Raw genomic sequence first — 20,302 nt, forward strand, 5'->3', positions numbered from 1 at the left:
TTGTTAATAATTCCGTATGTGTTTGAGTGCCCAGACTTAAGGAAGTTTCATGAATAAGATATTGACCAGTAGGCAACGGGAGATATCTCTCAGCAGATGTTTTAACCTGAGAGTTGATATGGTGCTTTTCTTCTTCTTTTCTCACCTAAAACACATCCGGCCCTCATTCACTCCCCCCTTTTATAATGTTCTATGTACTAGTCAATGCGTCATTTGCATACACGTGTTTAAGTGTCAAAGAGGCGGAGCATAGGGAATGAAGGCAGCATGGTTTTCAGTTGTCGTTGCTAGTATGTTTGCAAGTATTTATGTCATGTAATACGACTGAGTTCTGTAAAATGGTAATTGTTAACAAGTCGAATAATGGTTGTTTCGACATTTTGTGTTGGCGTTTGTTTTGCCACTGGTCGACCTGTTTTTCCAGTGGCTGAAACTGCCGCTCCACCAAAAGCAACGCCGCCGCCACCCTCTCCATCAGCGGCAGTATCACATATTGCCATGCCCCAACAATTTGCAACAATTGCTGGATTCCATGTATAACAAATGTTGTGTGATTTGTTACACAACGCTTACACAATTCCACCTGGGGGTCAGGAAGGCTATATATGATACATTGACACATATCCACACTGTATGGCAGACAATTATTTTATTCTACTAACGTTTCATTGGTGTGCATGTGGTGCTGGTAAAAGCACACCAACATTTAGCCATCATTCGAGTTTGTATCAGAAATTTTGTAAGATTATCGTAACATGTCAGACAATCCTCCACAATTAATTGTGTCACAGTGAAATGGCAGAAGAGAGAGATTTCGAAAATTTTGACAAATTGTGTGAATCATCAACTTCTAAAATAAAACGAAAATATTGTAGCTAATGGTTCTTTATAGGAAATGTTTAAATATGAAATTGAGACTATAGAACTGGATGTTCTAGAGCCCAATACATAAAATTTAAAATACTCTACGGAAGGAATAATGACTTAAAACAAACCCTTAAAGTATATGTATTCCTGACAGCCATCCCATTCTAAGTCGATTTAGCTAGTCTAACTAACTTATGACCGAGTAAATCTAACTGCACAAGCACCGAGTTTTTCAATAAGAGCGCCACCATAGAATGAGGGTATACTAATCTAGCCATTCCGTTTGTAACACCTGGAAATATTAATCTACGACCCCATAAAGTATATATATTCTGGATCGTCTCGACATCTTGAGTTGATCTGGTCATGTCTGTCCATCCGTCCGTTTGACGAAATAGCGGTCGAACACTTAAAGCTAGCCGCTTGAAATTTTGCACAGATACTACGTAGGTCGTTGGGAATTGCAAATGAGCCATATCGGTTGACTCCTTGAACCCTTAGAAGACTCAATTTTTATCCAATTTGGCTGCAATTTGCCAAGTATGATCGAATCGGTCTATAAACAGATATAGCCCTCACATAAACTGATCCCCGGATCTAACTTCTTGAGCCCTTAGAAGCCCCAATTTTCATCCGACTTGGCCGAAATTTGAAACAAGGACCTGAGTTACGACTTTCAACATACACGCCAAGTATGATTCGAATCGGTCTAAAAAAAGATATAGCCTCCATATAAATCGATCCCCGGATTTGACTTCCTCAGCCCTTAGAGGCCTCAGATTGGGTTTGTATTTGGATTGTTCTGTATTAGGTTGTCTTCAGGCGGTGGGCTTAGAGTTGGCTTATGTACCCACCGTGGATATCAGCGCTACCTTGGTTAGAGTCTGAAAAGATACGGATATGAACGAGTCGCTTTAGGGTTAGAGAATCAGCGTTAAGATGCGAAATAGTTGCCCAGTCGCGTTAAAATGCGAACGAATCAGCGTTGGGATGCGAACTAGTTTCCAAGTCCAGTTAGAATGCAAACGAATCAGCGTTGGGTTGGAACTAGTTCCTAGTCGCGTTAGGATCCGAACTTGTTTCCTAAACGCGATAGGATGTGAACTAGTTGCCTAGTCGCGATCGGATGAGAACCAGTCGCCCAGTCGTGTTAGAATTCGAACTAGTTTCCTGGTCGCGTTATTTATGGTACCAACGGATCCATCAGTTAAGATGCGAACGAAACGCGTTAATCGGTGATGAAATCCTTAGGGCTTATAGGCTTTCTGACTGCGAACCATGCCACTCATGACCATACCTAGAAAACGTGACATTAAGTAGCAGGTGCTACATCAACCAAGTGAGAATTGGCGTTAGGAAGCGAACCAGTTGCCCAGTAGCGTTGGGATGCGAATAAGTTGCCAAGTCGCGTTACGATGCGAACTAGTTGCCCAGTCGCGTTAGGATGCCAACTAGTAGCCCAATCGCGTTAGGATGCGAACGAATCAGCGTTACGATGTGAATTAGTCGCCCAGTCGCATTAGGATGCAAACTAGTTTCCTAGTCGCATCAGGATGCGTACTAGTTGCCCAGTCGCGTTAGGATGCGATCCAGTTGCCCAGGATGAGAACTAGATTCCTAATCGCGATATTTATGGTACCAACGGATCCGTCAGTTCGGATGCGAACGAATCGCGTTAATCGTCGACAAAATTCTTAGGGCTTCTAGGTTTTCTGAATGCGCTCCATGCCACACGTCTTACTATGCTGTTTCCTCAACGACTCATGACCAGCCCTATAAAACGTGACATTAAGTAGCAGGTGCTACATCAACCAAGTAAGAATTATATCCCACTGGTCTTGTTTAAATAGACGTCGAATAACGACAATCCATGTGAGCAGCTGTGCCAACAAGCAAAAGTGTCAATTTCCATGTCCAACCGTATGTTCCTTACATTGATGGGTCTAAATGTTCATCACTTGTACTAAAACCGATATAAGTATGGATGGCTGTGAGGCCAGGCTATGCGTATTTATGTAAATAAATGTGTCCTGCAAGCTGGCTGGTTGTGTGACTGGGCCATGCGTATCTATGTAGTAAAATGTGTTTAGCATGTCGGTTGATAACCTATAAGGCGATCGGAGGACCGTTGATAAACATTGCGGCCCGGGATGGACCGCGTGGTTGTGAGAAACACACATTCGAAACCCACAAACCTATCAAAACACAGTACTAAAGGCCATCACAGGATGTCACCAAATAGCAAGCACCGACCACCTACACGAGGAGACAAAGATCCTTCGGGTTAAAGACCACTGTGAAGTTCTATCTAAACAGTTCCTCCTGGGCTGCCATCGAGATATCCACCTGACATTCCGACTTGCCAGTTTGGCCATTGACTTTTTAAAGCGCCAATAACTCACCTTTTCACATAGATCACCATAGACACTCAGTATTTAAGCTAGAGCTGGCGCCGTTTGACCTCTCACTGAGATGCTTCACTCAATAACATTGATAAACCTTAAATGCAGTTGCATTTACTACATATAATTACAGAGCATTCCACTATCCGCAGCCTGATGACGCACCCGGTAGCTCTCAGCTGATCTTCTCATAACAACAATGAACATCCCACAGATCGGATTTCAAAGTTCCCACTTGTATGGTTATCCCTCGACGGGTTTGGTCTGCTTGTCCTTACCTTCGGTTGGAGATTGGGTACATATAGGAATATTGAACATTTAACCTATAGCGCAATTTGTAGCTAGTCTCTCATCCATCATAGAATTACTACCACTACGACACATGTTTCACCCCAGCTTTAATAGGGATTATACTGCTGATAATAGCGTTTCCACTGTCAAACAATGTCAATAAGCTGACTTTCTCTACTTTAGTAACGAATAAGTAACTGTAACACACATCTACCGATTGATTTGTCGGTAATGTGTATTTTTATAATATTGAGCATTGAATTAAGTAGCAAAAATTTATTTGAATCAACTAATCGTTTGATTTGTCAACGGGGGCTGAGAAATTCGCATAAGGCAACGATTAGTTATTTAATTAGCTGTAATTGGATGTTTACCCACTGCGAAGAACGCCACTGCCGGCCAAATGTCGATAATATCGTACACCTGTTAATTCAGAAATGCTGACTACTTACAATAAATACATACATATATCATTTGTGTTAAGCCAGTGGTCACAATTATGGCACTACCTATTATAAGTCAGGTGTACTTATTTGGTAGATTTCCTGGTCAAAACTGAGCTGGTGGATGTCATAACCATTTCATAAAAACCAATAACCAAGTACACATTCATACTTTCCACTGTATAGTACAAAAAGTCCAAAGCACGGTAACACACATCTACCGACTGATTTGTCGGTAATGTGTATTTTTATAATATTGACGATTTCCTATTTAACTTTACAAAAACTAATCCTTTGATTTGCCAACAGGGGCTGAGAAATCCACTTACAGCAATTTTATTAAACAATGAAAATTTTACACTAACGATGAGTTATTTAATTAGCTGTAATTGGATGTTAACCTACTGCGAACAACGCCATTACCGACGAAATGTCGATAATATCGTACACCTGTACATTCAGCAATGTTGACTGCAGTAAATACATGCTTATATCATTTGTGTAAATCCAGTAGTCAAAATTATGGCACTTCTTATTATAACTCAGGGGTATTTACTTGGTAGATTTCCTGGCCAAAACTGTGCTGGTGGATGCCATAATCATTTCATAAAAACCAATAACCAAGTACACATTCATACTTTGCATTCTATAGTACTAATAGTCCAAAGTGCCGTAATACACCTCTACCGACTTAAATGTCGATAGTTGTTGTATAATATTATTTGAAAGACTATGTTGCCAACTAACTACCCAACCTTATCGACTGAAAAAGCCAACACACAAAGAAGAATTTAAAGAAAACCGTTTTTCAATTTATAATCGATAATTAAGTTGTACTTTTGTCAATGAATTTTCTCAACAGTTTATTCCAATAAAATGTTCTGTCAAAATTTTTCCCTTTGGATAATTTCTACATAAATTTTACCAAAATAATAGTTAATGACCATACCAAAATAATAATTAATGACCATTGTTTACTGGAGATAGGCGGGAGGTAAGAGGCTAATGCTGATGAAAGCATTAGCCACGCTATAAACGTATCCGAAGGCGTGCTATCTGTGATCAACTCCATCTGTTGTCTGGGAATTTATTTTCCGTAATCAACTAAATCCTCGAATTGCTGATGATATTCATTCTCATGGATTCATTGACCAGACATGATAAGCAACCATAATAAATAAATTCTTTTATAAAATTTTGTTTTTTTTTAACAATTTGACAAATGTATTTGTGTAGAAACAAAATCGTCGGTAGTAGGGTTTTCAAAGAGTTTACAACATTGCCGACTGACTACCTTTACTAATGAACAAAATTTGACAACATGATTACATGAATGGTTGCAACAAAGTTGATAAAGTTCGCAGTTAATGGCTGGTTTACAACTTATGAATAATCGTTAAACACAAGAGGGGTTTGGGTCGTATACATGTAAATGCCCATATTCACAAAACGTAGGCTTAATTCTTTGCAAAAATTTGACGCTGAATGTATACTTTTAGAAATATTTAGCCTATAGAGGGCTGAATTTTCATCCGATTAGACTAACATTTTCTCCAATAATTTCTCTCATGACTTTCAACTGACTTTATTTACCTTGGTTCTATTTGGTCTGTGCATTGATATTAATTCTATTCAAATCGATCTCCAGATTTCCACTTCTCATTTTCGTTTGAAATAAAGGTGATGGGAAATGAACGATAGTATCAATACTATCGAAATTTATTATTAAAACTATCGAATGTTGCGATTATCGATAGTTTACCTGCTCTACTTTCAAATGCAGTAAAATATTCACCAATTAGTTGTACTACTTATCATCGAAATTTGAACAATTATCACGTCATAATACCTACGATACGTTTGCAACTATTTAAATTAACCTGTGCCGCGATTATTGGCGTTTCGCGCTAGGTTATCGGTACTGACAAATTTATACATACATACAGAACAAAAGAGATATATCGCACACACAAAGCAAAGGTAATTTGGCAAAAAGAAGGGCTATATACATCGATTGGCTTGCTATCCGTGATAAGAATAGGCAGAGAAGACGCAAAAGCGAAAAATTCCATTTATTCCTTAAAATCTGTTAAATATTTTGTGTAAATAAGCATAAAATTATGGCTTCACGTAATGAATCACGCATTTATGTTGGAAACTTGCCGCCAGATATTCGCACCAAAGATATACAAGATCTGTTTCACAAATTTGGCAAGGTTACGTTTGTCGATTTGAAGAACCGGCGTGGTCCGCCATTTGCATTCGTAGAATTTGAAGATGCTAGGTAAGTATGAGACTGAACTTCGCAAATGGGTGTTTTGTGGGCTTATGGTGATAAACTTTTCCCTGCTGACTTTTCTCCACAGAGATGCTGATGACGCAGTTAAGGCTAGGGACGGTTATGACTACGATGGCTATAGACTACGCGTAGAATTTCCAAGAGGTGGTGGCCCCGGCAGTTATCGCGGTAACCGCAATGAAGGAGGTGGCGGAGGAGGACGTGGAGGAAGGGATGGGGGCGGCCGTGGTGGTCGTGGACCTCCAACTAAACGTTCTCAATACCGCGTTCAAGTTACAGGATTGCCTTCATCGGGCTCTTGGCAGGATTTGAAAGATCACATGCGTGAGGCCGGAGATGTCTGCTTTGCCGATGCCTATAAAGATGGCACAGGTGTTGTTGAATTTTTGCGCTTGGAAGATATGAAATATGCCATAAAGAAATTGGACGATTCAAGATTTAGATCACATGAGGTAAGTGAATTAGTATACGAGTTATAGAGATTAAAGATAATGTGGTATGCGGTTATCTCTTAAACAGATACAGAAACCTTTAGGCTGCTTTGAATGAATCATATTGGAATTGTAGTCTTATTATATAAATAATGCATTTGAAGCTATATACCCATGGTGCAGTGAGCCTAGGTTCGTTTTTCACAAAATGAGTGTCATTATATGTAGGGTATCCTACTACAAAGAAATTGCATTTAGCTTTCACCAAGGGGCGTTGTTTTTTAAACTATCCAATATTGGTATTACATATTATGGCTATTATTTCTGAGAGTGAAGAACAGTCACTAAAGGACGATAAGCATTAGACAGAATTTAGTTCTGACTCTTGGCTGGGCCCACTATCGGGCGGGTTCAAACATATGCAATTTCCAACTGATTTCGATATTATCCTGTATTTGGTTATAGACTTAATAAGTGAGAGTAAAGTTATCTGGAAATTAAAATTTACAAGGCGAACGACCCAATTGTTTAACAACTGTTATGCTACAGTAAGCGGGTCCATATACCATATGCTTCTGGAAATCTTATTTTTCTAAACTAATAGCCACGAATTTGAAATTCACGACCTAGGACGTAATGACAACTAGTTTTTGTAGCCATATATGCATGTTGAGGTGGTGATTCTCGTCTAGCTTCTGTAGGATAGTAAACTTTTTACGGGCAAAAGCGCGATCGCAGCGGGAACAAGTTGCAAAAGTAAAGTCCCCAGTTGGCATCGCTTTAACCGATTTGCGGCTTACCATTGAGCTTTTTCAGGATTTTAACTAAATAGACTTAAACAAAAGACATTCAACCGCCTCCATGAATGGAATTTGCGACATTCCTTTCCTTTCTTGTTCACTCTTGGGTCTCATAGAATTTTAAAGTTTTTGTTTCGCATCTATTGACATTGTTGTGAGATTGCATTCAATCATTCAAAAGCGTTTCAAACGCTTCCCAGGGTAATTGATAATTTTTCGGTAATCAAATAAGTCCTTAAATTTCTGGTGATATTCATTCTCGTGATATTCATTCTCGTGATATTCATTCTCGTGATCATTAGCTTGTATAGGTTTGGTTGAAAAGAGGGTGCAGATGTTAATCTGCCCCATGCCACTATAGATATACACCTAAGCCAGTAGTCGGCTTGTTGTGCGCTCTAAAAACTAAAAAGTAACCTTGTCACTAACCTTAGTTGGTTCATGTCTGGTATATCTCAGCTAGCTCCCCTTTGGGAGAAAAACGTAAACATTATTCAATGACCAGCCATAATAGGCAACTATAATGAATAGAAAGTCTGCACAAGAGCCCAAAAATGTAGGAGCCACCAGAAAAAAGATAGATACAGAGATATTGATCCCACGGTTGCAGGAATTAACTTAAATGTGGTTACCAAACTTAAAATCCAAATAGCTAATTCTATTTGGATTTAAGTATGATGCTACAAATTATCAGGCTATGAACTATAGGGCCGACAGGCGGTAGGTTATAGAGCAACATTACGATACTGAAGATAGCATTAGACACGCTAGAAACGCATGTCGAAGGGGTGTTGTTTGTTATCAAATCCATCTGTTGTCTGGCAATTTCTTTTCAGGAATCAATAAAATCTTTCAATTTCTGGTGATAATTATTCTCATGGGCATAAGCTTTATTTATTTTATATTTGTAACTTTTATTTTATTTTTTTTATTTATATTATTTCTTTAATTTTTTATTTATATTATTTCTTTAATTTTTTATTTATATTATTTCTTTAATTTTTTATTTATATTATTTCTTTAATTTTTTATTTATATTATTTCTTTAATTTTTTATTTATATTATTTCTTTAATTTTTTATTTATATTATTTCTTTAATTTTTTATTTATATTATTTCTTTAATTTTTTATTTATATTATTTCTTTAATTATACCCTCCACCATAAGATGGGGGGTATACTAATTTCGTCATTCTGTTTGTAACTACTCGAAATATTCGTCTGAGACCCCATAAAGTATATATATTCTTGATCGTCGTGAAATTTTATGTCGATCTAGCCATGTCCGTCCGTCTGTCCGTCCGTCCGTCCGTCCGTCTGTCTGTCGAAAGCACGCTAACTTCCGAAGGAGTAAAGCTAGCCGCTTGAAATTTTGCACAAATACTTCTTATTAGTGTAGGTCGGTTGGTATTGTAAATGGGCCATATCGGTCCATGTTTTGATATAGCTGCCATATAAACCGATCTTGGGTCTTGACTTCTTGAGCCTCTAGAGTGCGCAATTCTTATCCGATTGGAATGAAATTTTGCACGTCGTGTTTTGTTATTATATAAAACAACCGTGCCAAGTATGGTTCAAATCGGTCCATAACCTGATATAGCTGCCATATAAACCGATCTTGGGTCTTGACTTCTTGAGCCTCTAGAGTGCGCAATTCTTATCCGATTGGAATGAAATTTTGCACCACGTGTTTTGTCATGATATCCAACAACTGTGCTAACTATGGTTCAAATCGGTCCATAACCTGATATAGCTGCCATATAAACCGATCTTGGGTCTTGACTTCTTGAGCCTCTAGCGTGCACAATTCTTATCCGATCAGAATGAAATTGTGCACGACTTGTTTTGTTATGATATCCAACAACTGTGCCAAATATGGTTCAAATCGGTCCATAACCTGATATAGCTGCCATATAAACCGATCTTGGGTCTTGACTTCTTGAGCCTCTAGAGGGCGCAATTCTTATCCGAATGGAATGGAATTTCGCACGACGTGTTTTGTTATGATACCCAACAACTGTGCCAAGTATGGTTTAAATCGGTCCATAACCTGATATAGCTGCCATATAAACCGATCTTGGGTCTTGACTTCTTGAGCCTCTAGAGGGCACAATTCTTATCCGATTTGAATGAATTTTTGCACGCAGTATTTCGTTATGATATCCAACAACTGTGCCAAGTATGGTTTAAATCGGTCGATAACCTGATATAGCTGTCATATAAACAGATCTGGGGATTTGACTTCTTGAGCTTTTAGAGGGCGCAATTCCTATCCGATTTGGCTGAAATTTTGCATGACGTATTTTATTTTTACTTTCAACAACTGTATCAAATAAGGCTCAAATCGGTTCATAACCTGATATAGCTGCCATATAAACCGATCTGGGATCTTGACTTCTTGACCCCTAGAGGTCGCAATTATTATCCGATATGCCTGAAATTTTGTACGACGGATCCTCTCATGACCATCAACAAACGTGTTTATAATGGTCTGAATCGTTCTATAGCCCGATACAGATCCCATATAAATCGTTCTGTCTATTTTACTTCGTGAGCCCCAATGGGCGCAATTCTTATACGAATTGGCTGAAATTTTACACAGGTCTCCAACCTATAATTTAATTGTGGTCCGAACCGGACCATATCTTGATATCGTTTTAATAGCAGAGCAACTCTTTTCTTATATCCTTTTTTGCCTAAGAAGAGATGCCGGGAAAGAACTCGACAAATGCGATCCATGGTGGAGGGTATATAAGATTCGGCCCGGCCGAACTTAGCACGCTTTTACTTGTTTTTTATTTATATTATTTCTTTAATTTTTTATTTATATTATTTCTTTAATTTTTTATTTTAAATATTTTTTAATTTTAAATAATTTTTAATTTTAAATAATTTTTAATTTTAAATAATTTTTAATTTTAAATAATTTTTAATTTTAAATAATTTTTAATTTTAAATATTTTTTAATTTTTATTTATTTTTTTTTTATTTATTTTTTTTATTTTTTTTTATTTATTTTTTTTTTTATTTATTTTTTTTATTTATTTATTTTTATTTATTTTTTTATTTATTTTCTTTATTTATTTTTTTTATTTGTTTTTTATTTATTTTTTTATTTATTTTTTAATTTTTTTTATTTATTTCTTTATTTTTATTTATTTCTTTATTTTTATTTTTTTTTTGTTTTTTTTTTTTTGTTTTTTTTTTGTTTTTTTTTTATTTATGTATTTTTATTTTTTTTGTTTTTTTTTATTTATGTATTTTTATTTTTTTTGTTTTTTTTTATTTATGTATTTTTTTATTTCTTTATTTTTTATTTATTTATTTTATTTCTTTAATTTTTTTATTTTTAATTTATTTTTATTTTTTTATAATTCTAAATATTTTTTAATTAAAATTTTTTTTGTTTTATTTTTTTTTAATATTTAATTATTTTATTTCTTTAATTTTTTATTTTTATTTATTTTATATCTTTAATTTTTTATTTTTATTTATTTTATTTCTTTAATTTTTTATTTTTATTTATTTTATTTCTTTAATTTTTTATTTTTATATATTTTATTTCTTTAATTTTTTATTTTTATTTATTTTATTTCTTTAATTTTTTATTTTTATTTCTTTAATATTTTATTTTTTTTTATTTTATTTCTTTAATTTTTTTTTTTTATTTCTTTAATATTTTATTTTTATTTATTTTATTTCTTTAATTTTTTATTTTTATTTATTTTATTTCTTTAATTTTTTATTTTTATTTATTTTTATTTTTTTAATATTTTTTTTTATTTTTTTAATATTTTTTTTTATTTTTTTAATATTTTTTTTTTTTTTTAATATTTTTTTTTATTTTTATTTTTTTTATTTTTTTTTTATTTTTATTTTTTTAATTTTTTTTTTATTTTTATTTTTTTAATTTTTTTTTTTTATTTTTGTTTTCATTTTTGTTTTTATTATTTTTTTTAATTATTTTTTTCATTATTTCTTTTTATTATTTTTTTTTTTTATTATTTTTTTTTATTATTTTTTTATTATTTTTTTTATTTTTTTTATTATTTTTTTATTTTTTTTATTATTTTTTTTATTTTTTTTATTATTTTTTTATTATTTTTATCTTTTTTATTTTTATCTTTTTTATTTTTTTTTTTATTTTTTATTCTTTTTTATTTTTTTTTTCTGTTATTTGTTTTATTTTTTTTTTAATTTTTTTTATTTTTTTTCATATCATTTATTTTTTTTTATTTTATACTTTTTACTTTTATTTTTTTTATATTATTTTTTAATACCCTCCACCATTGGATGGGGTATACTAATTTCGTCATTCCGATTGTAAAACCTCGAAATATGCATCTTAGTCCCCATAAAGTATATATATTCTTGATCGTTGATCTAGCCCGTCTGTCGGAAGCACGCTAACTTTCGAAATTTCTTATTAGTGTAGGTCAGATTGTAAATGGGCCATATCGGTCCGTATTTTGATATAGCTGCCATATAAACCGATGTTGGATCTTGACTTCTTGAGTCACTAGAGGGCGCAATTCTTATCCGATTTGGCTTAAATTTTGCACGTAGTATTTTGGTATCAATTCCGACAACTGTGCCAAGTATGCTTTAAATAAATTGATAGCTTGATATAGCTGCCATATAAACCGACCTTGGGTTTTGATTTCTAGAGCTTCTAGAGGGAGCAATTCTTATCCGATTTGGCTGATACTTTCCATGAATTGTTCTAGTATGACTCCCAACAACTGTGCCAAGTATAGTCTAAATCAGTCCATAACCTAATATAGCCGCCATATGAACAGATCTCCCGATTAGACTTCTTGAGCCTCTAGAGGGCGTAATTGTTATCCGATTTTGCTTAAATTTTGCACAACGGGTTTCGTTACGACTTCCAAGGGTATATAAGAATCGGCTCGGCCGATCTTAGCACGCTTTTAGTTATTTTTTATTATAGTTTTTTTTTTTTTTTTTTTTTGATTAATTCTTTCATTTATTTCATTCTTAATAAGACATTGCCAAACCATTATTTATTTTGATTTCAAAATATGTCTTTTTTTTCATTGTAGGGTGAAGTATCCTACATTCGTGTTCGTGAAGATACCGGCGATGGTGACCGAGGTGCAGGTGGACGTGGTGGTGGAGGCGGTGGCGGTGACTTTGGAGGACGTGGCAGGTTAGTACAGGAATGAGCACTATTCCATGTATATTAAAACTGTATATAAATTAAAATTTATATGTTTTTGCTAATTTACAGATCTCGCTCATTTTCACCACGCCCCCGCAGACGTGGTACTCCAACCTATTCACCAGTTAGACGACAAACATTCTCAAGGTCACGATCTCGTTCAAACTTTTAATTTATCCAAACAAAAGAAAACAAGCATAACTAAAAAACAAAAACGAAAAACAATTTAAATGGAGAGAAAAATTTTGAAAACCAAAACTCAATTGATTATTACAAGCATACAACAGAGCAAAAATTTTTTCCTGACAAAACCAAAATATGTAGCAAAACTACAAACTATTCCAAAAGAAATACCATAAGAGATAGAAGAAACATCCATCATCTATCATCCGTTAGAGGCATGATGGATTGAAATGGGTTTAAAATTCTCCTAAATCAAAACTTGAGCAAATTTCTGTTTCTATATTGTAATTATAATTTCAATTTTTTTACTTTGGTTTGTTTTTTTTTTTTTTTTATATAAGTTTCCTTAGTCTCTCTATCAATCTTCTACAACTGTCCATTTTTTAAATTTTAACAAAAAGTACAAGACAAACAAAAGCAAAAAACAAAAATATGAAAAGGAAACATAACTCTTAGTACAAGTTTGGGGAGAAAAATCAAGGCTCAATGTGTATGACGATTATGAAGCGTTACACCGTGAGAAGAAATATGACCCTTTTCGAAAATTGTTTATGATTTAAATATTAAATTTCGCCAACATTCCTTGATTTTTAACCTTATAACTTATATTTTTATTTTTTTTTTTTAATTTTTTGTTAAACTGACCCCCCCAACCAACCAACCATTCGAAACCAAATCCTTATAAACTTCTTCAAATGTAAATAAGTTTAACAAGATTTTTTTTAAACCAAACTATTCAAAGATTGTGCATTATTCTTTGATACCATCTACTTTATTTTATGCGTACGGCCCTTAGGGAGTTTCAAATATTTTAAAATTTATGATTTGCTTTAAAAAAAAAGCCTGTGGAAAATCAAGAAAATTCTATCACTCTTGAATTTTCTATGGCTTTGCTTTTTAGAATCCTTCCTTTACAATCTAACCCCCCTTTATCCTGCTATAATCTCATAATAGTGTAGGTTTTTCAACTCACTCCACCACTCACTCATCCAAACTATCACATCTATAAAACCAACCACATCCAAACAAACTACATTTAAAATTTACAAAAAAAAAAACACAAATTGTTTATAACTTTTTTATTAATACAAATTTTCTTAATTTTTCTTCTCTTTCCTCTTCAAAACGGAATGGATTTGGATTGGAGGGAAGGAGTGAATAAAGGAAAGGAAGGAAGGAAAGGAGGGTTATGAACATGAATAAAAAAGGATTTTATAAGGAATTGAGTTTTGTAAAGGAAAAAGGAGGAGGAATGGATTAAAACGAGAATATGGGAAAAAGGATTCGAAAGGATACCTCGATGGATTTGGAGAAATGCTTCATAAAAATTTATTAAAAGAAAAGGAATTGACAAATATGGAATTTCTTCTGCAGGATATTATTTTTCATGTTAAACAAACAAACAAAGACCTTAAGCCATGGATTTGATTGCCAAGAATTTGTTGGAAAATTTTATGAATTCTAACAAATTTTTGGTAATTATCCATTAGCACCAAGTCTGAGCACCTCACATCAAGGATTAAGCCCCAACGCTAGGATTTCTCAAAGGAAACGTCATAGTTCTTAAAAAAAATTACATTTGCTATTAGGACAACGAGGGAGGATTTTTGTAATGCCTGAAATACAAAAACAAAAATGGATTTCCTCTAAAAAAACAACAATTGGATCATATAATTTTTCATAAATCTATTTTCGCTGTTGGCGTTAATCATTATTTTAAGCTACGCAAGATCAAAGGATAATGCAGAGATCAAGGACCCTTCATTCTTCGACAGCCACCCCCTGCTGCTTCTACTTCTTCTTCTTCTTATAACTCTTACTAAAGCCTGTTCTCTTCAAAATGTCTCAAAGAAAGAATGGATCGCTTCGTCGAAATCAATCAATGGTCTCTGCATGTCTTACCAAGTCTTTGCCTAGTATATGGATTCTTCTTTTTCTTAATCTGGACCAAAAAAAACCAAACCCCCTTACAAACACATCACAAACAAAACTTTTTGGATCTTTTGGGATACGCTCAAATTGTTTGAAAAAATAATTCCATATTCCAATTGAATAAACCGGAAAGTAACCTTCGCGCGACGGACCTCTAATGATTGTGCCCGTGCATCGTAGGACAGAGACTTCGAATCAAATCAAAATAGGAACTCCTAAATTAAAATCTCCCATTTCTCTGGATTCTATTCGGTATGTTTAAAAATTAAAATGAATTATTTTTTTCCCTCATATATAGATTTAAGCATTACAGTTTATAGCGTTAACATATAACAAACAACAACCACAACAAACACAAAAATTAATAATGAGTATAGTATACCATAACAATTTTATCAATTAACTTCACAATTTGCAATTTTAAGAATAACGAATAAAATCAACTTCTTAATAAAAACAACAGCAATGCAGATAAGATATTGTTTCTTGGGAAGGCATGCATAACACGACACAGCAGTAAGTTGTCTTTCGCCAAGGAAAGTCCTCCAATGTGGGAAAATTGATCAAAAGCAAATTTTTGCCTTGACAACTTTCCAACGGGTAGATCTTCAATATCACCACTAAGGATACGAACACGTATCCTTAAAATGGGCAGAGTGATCCCGCTGCTGAAGCCTGGAAAGGACCCGAGTTTGGGGGAGGCGTACAGATCGATCTCCCTTCTCTCACCAGTAGCAAAAACGCTTGAGGCATTACTCCTCCCGAGCCTCATAGGAGAATTTCCATTCCATTCCATTGCATCAACATGTATTTTGAAGACTGCATAGCACAACAACAGCTTTGCGTGCCATCACCGCACACATTTGCCGTGGTTTCAATCAGCCCAGGCCATGTGATAGTACGGTCCTCGTGGCACTGGATCGAAGGCATTCGACACGATCAGTCATGCCAAACTTTTTGAGGACATCGCCAACACCTTCCTCCAGCCAGGCCTGAAACGCTGGTTCACGAATTATCTGTGTGGTCTCCAGTCATTTGTGGAATTTGGGGATAAGAAGTTGAAGCACCCTAGTGTGAAACAGGATGTTCCCCAAGGTGGGGTGATATCTACGGCACTGTTTAACCTCTACCTATCCTCCATTCCACCCCCTCCAGATGGCATAGAGATCGTATCATATGCGGAAAATTGTACGATCATGGCATCAGGCCCCCATCCATTGTTGACATCTGCGATAGGTTGAACGTCTACCTTAACGAACTTGCCTCATATTTCGCTGCAAGAAATCTGTTGCATATCTGCCACCAAATCTTCAGCCACATTGTTCACTACAAATACGCGTGAGGTGATTACAGAGCTGACTGGGGAAGGTCGATGGAGAAATGATTCCGACCATCCGACCAAAATACAATACTTGGCATCACATTTGACAGCTCTTAAACATTCTCCCCACATGCAACAGCAATTTGCGATAAACTCAAAAGTAGAAACAAGGACCTCAAGCCACTTGCTGGCAGCACTTGGGGTGCAGACAAAGAAACCTTGCTGACCACGTACAAAGCAATTGGCCGGTCTGTGGTAAGTTATGCAGTGTCAGTGTGGTCTCGACATTGGACACGCAATGAAATAATATTCAGATCTTTCAGAATGCTTCTCTTCGAACTGCGACGACTTGTCTCCTCTGTTCTCACGTGGAACACCTCCATCAGGAGACAAAGATCCTACTCTGGGCTGTTATCCCAGAAACCATACAAACCACCACCACCATCCCTGCATCTGAAAAAATTGACCTCCCCTGCCAAAGTAGTTCTGGCTCAATTACGATCCGGCAGATGCAGCCGCCTCATCTCCTACAGAGCAAGCATTGATGTCAACGTGCTGGATGGGTGTTCTGATTGTGACCTGGCATCACACGACACACGTTGCCTGTTTAAATGCCCAGCCAGTCCCACTCGACTTAGAGCCAGATCCCTCTGGACGCACCCCAACTGAGTCGCAGAGTTCCTGCATATTCAACTGAATAGGCGAAGGAAAGATAGGACACAACACACTGCTGCAACAATAACAGCGTAAATGACTATTCTCGCACCCTCCTGCTAGGGAAATGACCATGACCAGGATGACCATATGTTCCCTTCGAGCATTAGGGAGTTAATGGGATCTTCTTCAAGTATAGAACTTTACCCGCTCCCTCCTGCTGCAGATGATATCGATACTCTACTATAAAAGTGTCCGCCTCACGTCAGGGTATTATACTACCAGGTGCCAATTGACGTTCCATGGTTGTGTACAACTTGGGCACCTCAGCTATTAATAGGCGGTTTTTGTCAAGTCCTTGCCGCGATGCCTGGGGATAAGAAGCGATGGACTTTCGAAATAGCAATTTACTCCCTAACGTGTCTGCAGTATGTCCGTCTTATAGTGTGAATTCGTCTTCCCTCGATACCGCAATGGGTGAAACTCAGGGAGCAAAGTCACCCATAAATTACTGAGAATCAGAATAGGAAGCTAGCCGCGCTATACAGCGAGCGAGAAAGTCATCTGAGAGAGATGGCAAATAATGGACTGTATATTGGACTTATTCAGGAGTGTTCCTGCAGGTTTGATGGCAGATCTGACCTTGTCTGAAGAGAATCTGGTGGTCACAGTGATTCCAATCGCCCCCTCGGAAAAGTCATGACCAAAGCATTAAACAAGGCAGGAACCTGAATATCAGCTGAATACACGACACCGCGCCAGCGCATACTCCATCTCGGATGGGGTCGACAACTGACCAAAAGGCAACCAGGCGATCGGAAGGCGTAGGACTCAGGCCTCAACAGGCGGGTGCGCTTGTTGCTGTAGCAGTGTGTAGCCTCTCACTGAGACTCACTACTTGAAACCGCACCGCTGATTATCCACGACTGTAATCGCAGCTACTCGGTATGGAATATTCCACCATACGCAACCTGTGGACTCGACCGGTAGCTATAAGCTGAGCTTCTCGTGATAACGATGAACACCCCAAAGCCGTAGACTAAGGCCTCAACAGGCGGGTGCGTTTGTTGTTGTAGCAGTGTGTAGCCTCTCACTGAGATTCACCACTCGATACCGCACTGCTGGAATGGAATATTCCACCATACGCAACCTGTGGACTCGCCCGGTAGCTCTTAGCTGAGCTTCTCGTAAAAACAATGAACACCCCAAAGATCGGAGCTCATAATTCCAGCCTGTGTGGTGCTCATAGTTAGTTTCACACTAACCGGCCAATGCAGCCAAAGCTTCAGCGCTGCCGGCATATGATTTGAGACTTCTGTCTACGTCACGAATTGCTGTACCATATTCAGAGGACTTGCTAAGGCTGTCAAATGTAACACCATTTTTTAGATTGTTGGTGGTCGGTATTGTAGCGTCATCGGCTCTCACTTCCAACTAGGTTAGAAAGGTGTAATGCCTCAAGTGTCCTGGCTGCTGGATCTATAAAAGGAATCATTCTGTGCGATTCTTCCTTGCTCGAGTCATTTCTAGTGTTCAGTAGCAAAATTAGTCTGCCGATATTCCAGACATCGGGAACTATAAGAATGCTCGGAGACTCTTTAATGATCTTGGGTCAAGTACTCGACTTCCGGTATATACAGTTTCTAAGATTCTCCCGGGGCCTAGGCTTTGGAAGACTCAGAGCTACGTTTGACATTTGTAACTTCGTCCACGGTAACATTTTGATAATTGTCATTTGCTCGGACACGCCTTTTCACCGTACCACTGCTAGAATGCTCAATAAATTGAAGGTAGGATAACCTGGCGAATCATTTTGGATAAGTCAATGCCAGTACGCCACAATTGAGAGAGGTCCTGCTGTCGTTGCTGGAGCCACAAACTTCAATGTCGGGGTAGCGCTCCTTGCCATATTCCGGTTGTGGTTATTCTAGTGCATAAATCCTACCGCTGGAGAGACGACTGAGGTCCAATCATGCTAGCGACTTAATAGTAGACCACAATACTTCAAGTGCTACGGACATAATTTCCGCTTATGTTCATAGAAAAACCATTTGATTTTCCGATTCATTTCTCAGATTCTGGAGCCAGCAGGTCCAGAGCAACGAAACCCATCATGTTCGTATGCTAGTTAGGCTGGCAAATCGGCTGGTATGCAACGAGTTGCTGCTGCGCTTAGTGGCACCACATGGTAGAGAAGTTTTAGCATAGTAGGATAACTCTCAAATGTAGCCAGCATTAGTAAAGGGAAAACCTCCACTGAAATTTTTTTCTGATGTTCACGCCGCGATTTGTACCCAGGCGTTCGGCGTCATAGGCAGACATGCTAACCTCTTCGCCACGGTGGCCTCTAAGGCTAAGTACGTGGGTGCTGTTCTTGATCACAAGTTGAACTGGAAAAGGAACGTTGTGGAGAGAGTTTAATGGGGGATGTGCTCTAGTCGGAACTCTATAGGAAGGATTTGGCAACTTAGACTAGGATCGGTCCACTACTGGGGCGTGAGACCTCTGCTCTTAAACAGGGCATTCACGGCAATGGGGGGATTGCCCTTAGTCAAAAGGAGTCGGAAACATGGCGCTAATCGGATTTCGGGTATTCGTTTGTTCTTTGCAAGGACTCTGGGGCGTGAGACCTCTGCTCTTAAACAGGGCATTCATGGCAATGGGGATCATCGGATTTCGGGTATTCGTTTGTTTTTGGAAGGACGCTGTTGTTGTAGCAGTGTGTTGTACATTGAGGCAACAGCCCTTGCCGATGAAAGACTTAATCTGGTACAACCGGCTGCCATAGGATTGAATCCCGCTGTTGTGGCACCACTACGTGGCTTAGGCGAGGCGACGGACTATGTTTTGGGCAGATCATGGTTCGATGGCGACCAGTGTTTGTCCTACTGGAGGGAGAGTATTGGGCTGAAGGCATCCCCCCATTCTCGGATCCCTCTGTTTACACATACGGGTCCAAGCTGGATGGGGGCTCCGAGACGGGTTTTTGTTGAGGATTAGGAGCTTTCACAGATTTATGACCAGTTGCAGCGTCCTACAGGCTGAAGTTTTGGCGATACTTATGGCCTTGAATGTGATCCTGAATCAGGCGCGTCGTCCCTTTCAGACTGCCTCGATTTATGTAGACAGTTAGGCGGCGCTGAAGGCCCTGGCTACGGCTCACTTGAGGTCGATGATTTTCGGGTGACCGTATTCGAGGTTCGGAAGGAGTAGTGCCTTAAGCGTCTTGACTACTGGGGAGAGAAGGAAGATCCGTCTGTACGATTCCCTCTTGCTCGGGTCCTTTTCAGGTTTCAGTAGCGGGATCACTCTGCCCATCCTCCAGACATGCTTTTCATTAATTACAAAGTATGGTTTCTCAACTTTCGATCGAAGACAACCATGTGGCCTTGAGAATTTTACGACGTTGAAATGTGGTGCCGCTAACCACCATACTTTTTCCACGGCGAAGTCTGTCAGTCTCAAACCTTTATGGGAGGTTATCTTGTGGAGACTAA

At 37.3% G+C, this 20,302-nt stretch overlaps 1 protein-coding gene and 1 long non-coding RNA gene across 2 annotated transcripts; both read left to right on the forward strand.

Annotated features, from left to right (window-relative positions):
- The first annotated feature begins 5,942 nt into the window (after positions 1–5,942).
- On the forward strand, positions 5,943–13,940 carry LOC106091133 (serine/arginine-rich splicing factor 1B). The gene is made up of 4 exons (XM_013257555.2): positions 5,943–6,287; positions 6,370–6,754; positions 12,597–12,703; positions 12,785–13,940. The coding sequence occupies exons 1-4, from the start codon at positions 6,124–6,126 to the stop codon at positions 12,885–12,887; spliced, it is 759 nt and encodes a 252-aa protein (XP_013113009.1). The 5' UTR covers positions 5,943–6,123; the 3' UTR covers positions 12,888–13,940.
- Positions 13,941–14,991: 1,051 nt separating this feature from the next.
- On the forward strand, positions 14,992–15,288 carry LOC106091134 (uncharacterized). The gene is made up of 2 exons (XR_001221959.2): positions 14,992–15,082; positions 15,144–15,288. It is a non-coding gene; the product is annotated as an uncharacterized LOC106091134 (long non-coding RNA).
- The last annotated feature ends 5,014 nt before the right edge of the window (positions 15,289–20,302 follow it).

The sequence above is a fragment of the Stomoxys calcitrans genome, chromosome 2 (genome assembly GCF_963082655.1).
Source record: "Stomoxys calcitrans chromosome 2, idStoCalc2.1, whole genome shotgun sequence".
In the NCBI taxonomy this organism is placed as follows: domain Eukaryota; kingdom Metazoa; phylum Arthropoda; class Insecta; order Diptera; family Muscidae; genus Stomoxys; species Stomoxys calcitrans.